This window comes from Entamoeba invadens (genome assembly GCF_000330505.1).
Source record: "Entamoeba invadens IP1 unplaced genomic scaffold scaff_1105074725743, whole genome shotgun sequence".
Taxonomy (NCBI): Eukaryota; Evosea; order Mastigamoebida; family Endamoebidae; genus Entamoeba; species Entamoeba invadens.
In genome coordinates, this window is record NW_004440146.1 from 139,501 (window position 1) to 141,058 (window position 1,558).

General features: G+C 29.8%; 1 protein-coding gene across 1 annotated transcript; it reads left to right on the forward strand.

Annotated features, from left to right (window-relative positions):
* Nucleotides 1–615: 615 nt before the first annotated feature.
* Nucleotides 616–1,494, forward strand: EIN_383600 (hypothetical protein; the record flags this gene model as incomplete). Its single annotated transcript, XM_004254419.1, has 2 exons — nt 616–987; nt 1,030–1,494. The coding sequence occupies 2 exons, from the start codon at nt 616–618 to the stop codon at nt 1,492–1,494; spliced, it is 837 nt and encodes a 278-aa protein (XP_004254467.1).
* Nucleotides 1,495–1,558: the final 64 nt, after the last annotated feature.

The window sequence follows — 1,558 nt, forward strand, 5'->3', positions numbered from 1 at the left end:
TTGTCTATAAAATCGGGGCATCCCAGTACAGAGTTTTGGAAAACAGTTGATAAAATTTAAAAAGTATCGGCTTTAGACTCGTTTCTATATTTAAATAATTCAGTATACATTAATTCCAGACCACTTTCATAACATGGCAAACAACGAAAAACAACACTTTTGTCGCGTGATAGACTTTGTATTTAACTATTTCAAAACACAAGAATCATTACAACATATAAAATTAACATAAATTCAAACAACAATCTTTAGTGAAAATTCAATTTATTGTTTATTGTTTGTAGTTTTTTTTACGAACATAAACAAAAATGAAATCATTCATAATTTTTAATCCATTTTGTTTTAAATTTGGAAAAATCGACAATTCGTTTATATAATATAATAACTAAATATTTTAACGAGTTTTTTGATAGTTTTTATAATAAAGCATCGACCTGTTAAAATATAATGCTTTTGCATAAATTCGTTTAAATTATCACAGGAAAACGGCAAAAATGACAATATTCGAGTTTTATACAACATTTATAAAATTAATGTTTATGTCTAATAAGATTAAAAATATTTCTCATGATTTCGAATTAAAATTATCTAAAAAATATTCAAATTAACAACATAATGAGTGAAGTTAAGTCTACTGTGTTAACAATAACCGCATTGGGGTTAATGGGGGTTTCATTGGCATTGTCGTACATTTCCGCAATTATGGGATTAGTATATTCAATACCTTTTGGAAATTTTACCGATGGTGGTGTTGGATATAAAGTTTTTATATATATTCTTGCTCTTATAATTCCTCTGTTCCTCGCAATCTTTACGAAGTACTTTAAACCCACTAAGGTTAAGTACCAAAATCTACTTATTATTGCGGGCATATGTTTCACATTTGTGTCGTTTTTCATGTTTGTGTGTGCTGTTGCGTGTACGGTGAAATACCCCGGCACATGGGCATCTGCGAATATGACAAAGCGAGTTGAATATGAAACAAAAGTTTGTTGATTTGTATTGAAAAATTAGACATATAATGAATAGCACGAGTGTTGTATAAACACAAAACAAGTAGGGGCTCTTAACGACGTACCAACAACTAAATACATGTATTTTACTGATTGTCCTTATGTAAAATACAATGTCACGGACACAGAAGATTGTTTGGTTAAACCTGAGTATACACTATGTCCTGGGTATTTGCTTGGACTTACAGAAGATGATTCGTGTTGGAAAACTATATACCCTGATAATCCATATACAATCATCATGGATGCAGTCTATGCTTTTACTTCAATATGGTTCTTAATTTGTACGGTGTATGCTATTGTGTTAAGGTTTAAGAAAACTCTTAGAAAATGCTGTTGTTGTGTGATACCTTATCATCTGAAAACCATTGATATTGACACACAAGTACCACAAGAACCTGAAATTAACATGAAAGAGGAAATGGAAAAACAAAATAAAGAGGAAAACATGGAAGTAGAACCAGCACCATCGAATCCTTAAAATTTGATTCTGTAATTTACAACCACTTTTTATTTTGTGTTTCAATATTATTAATTATCACAAT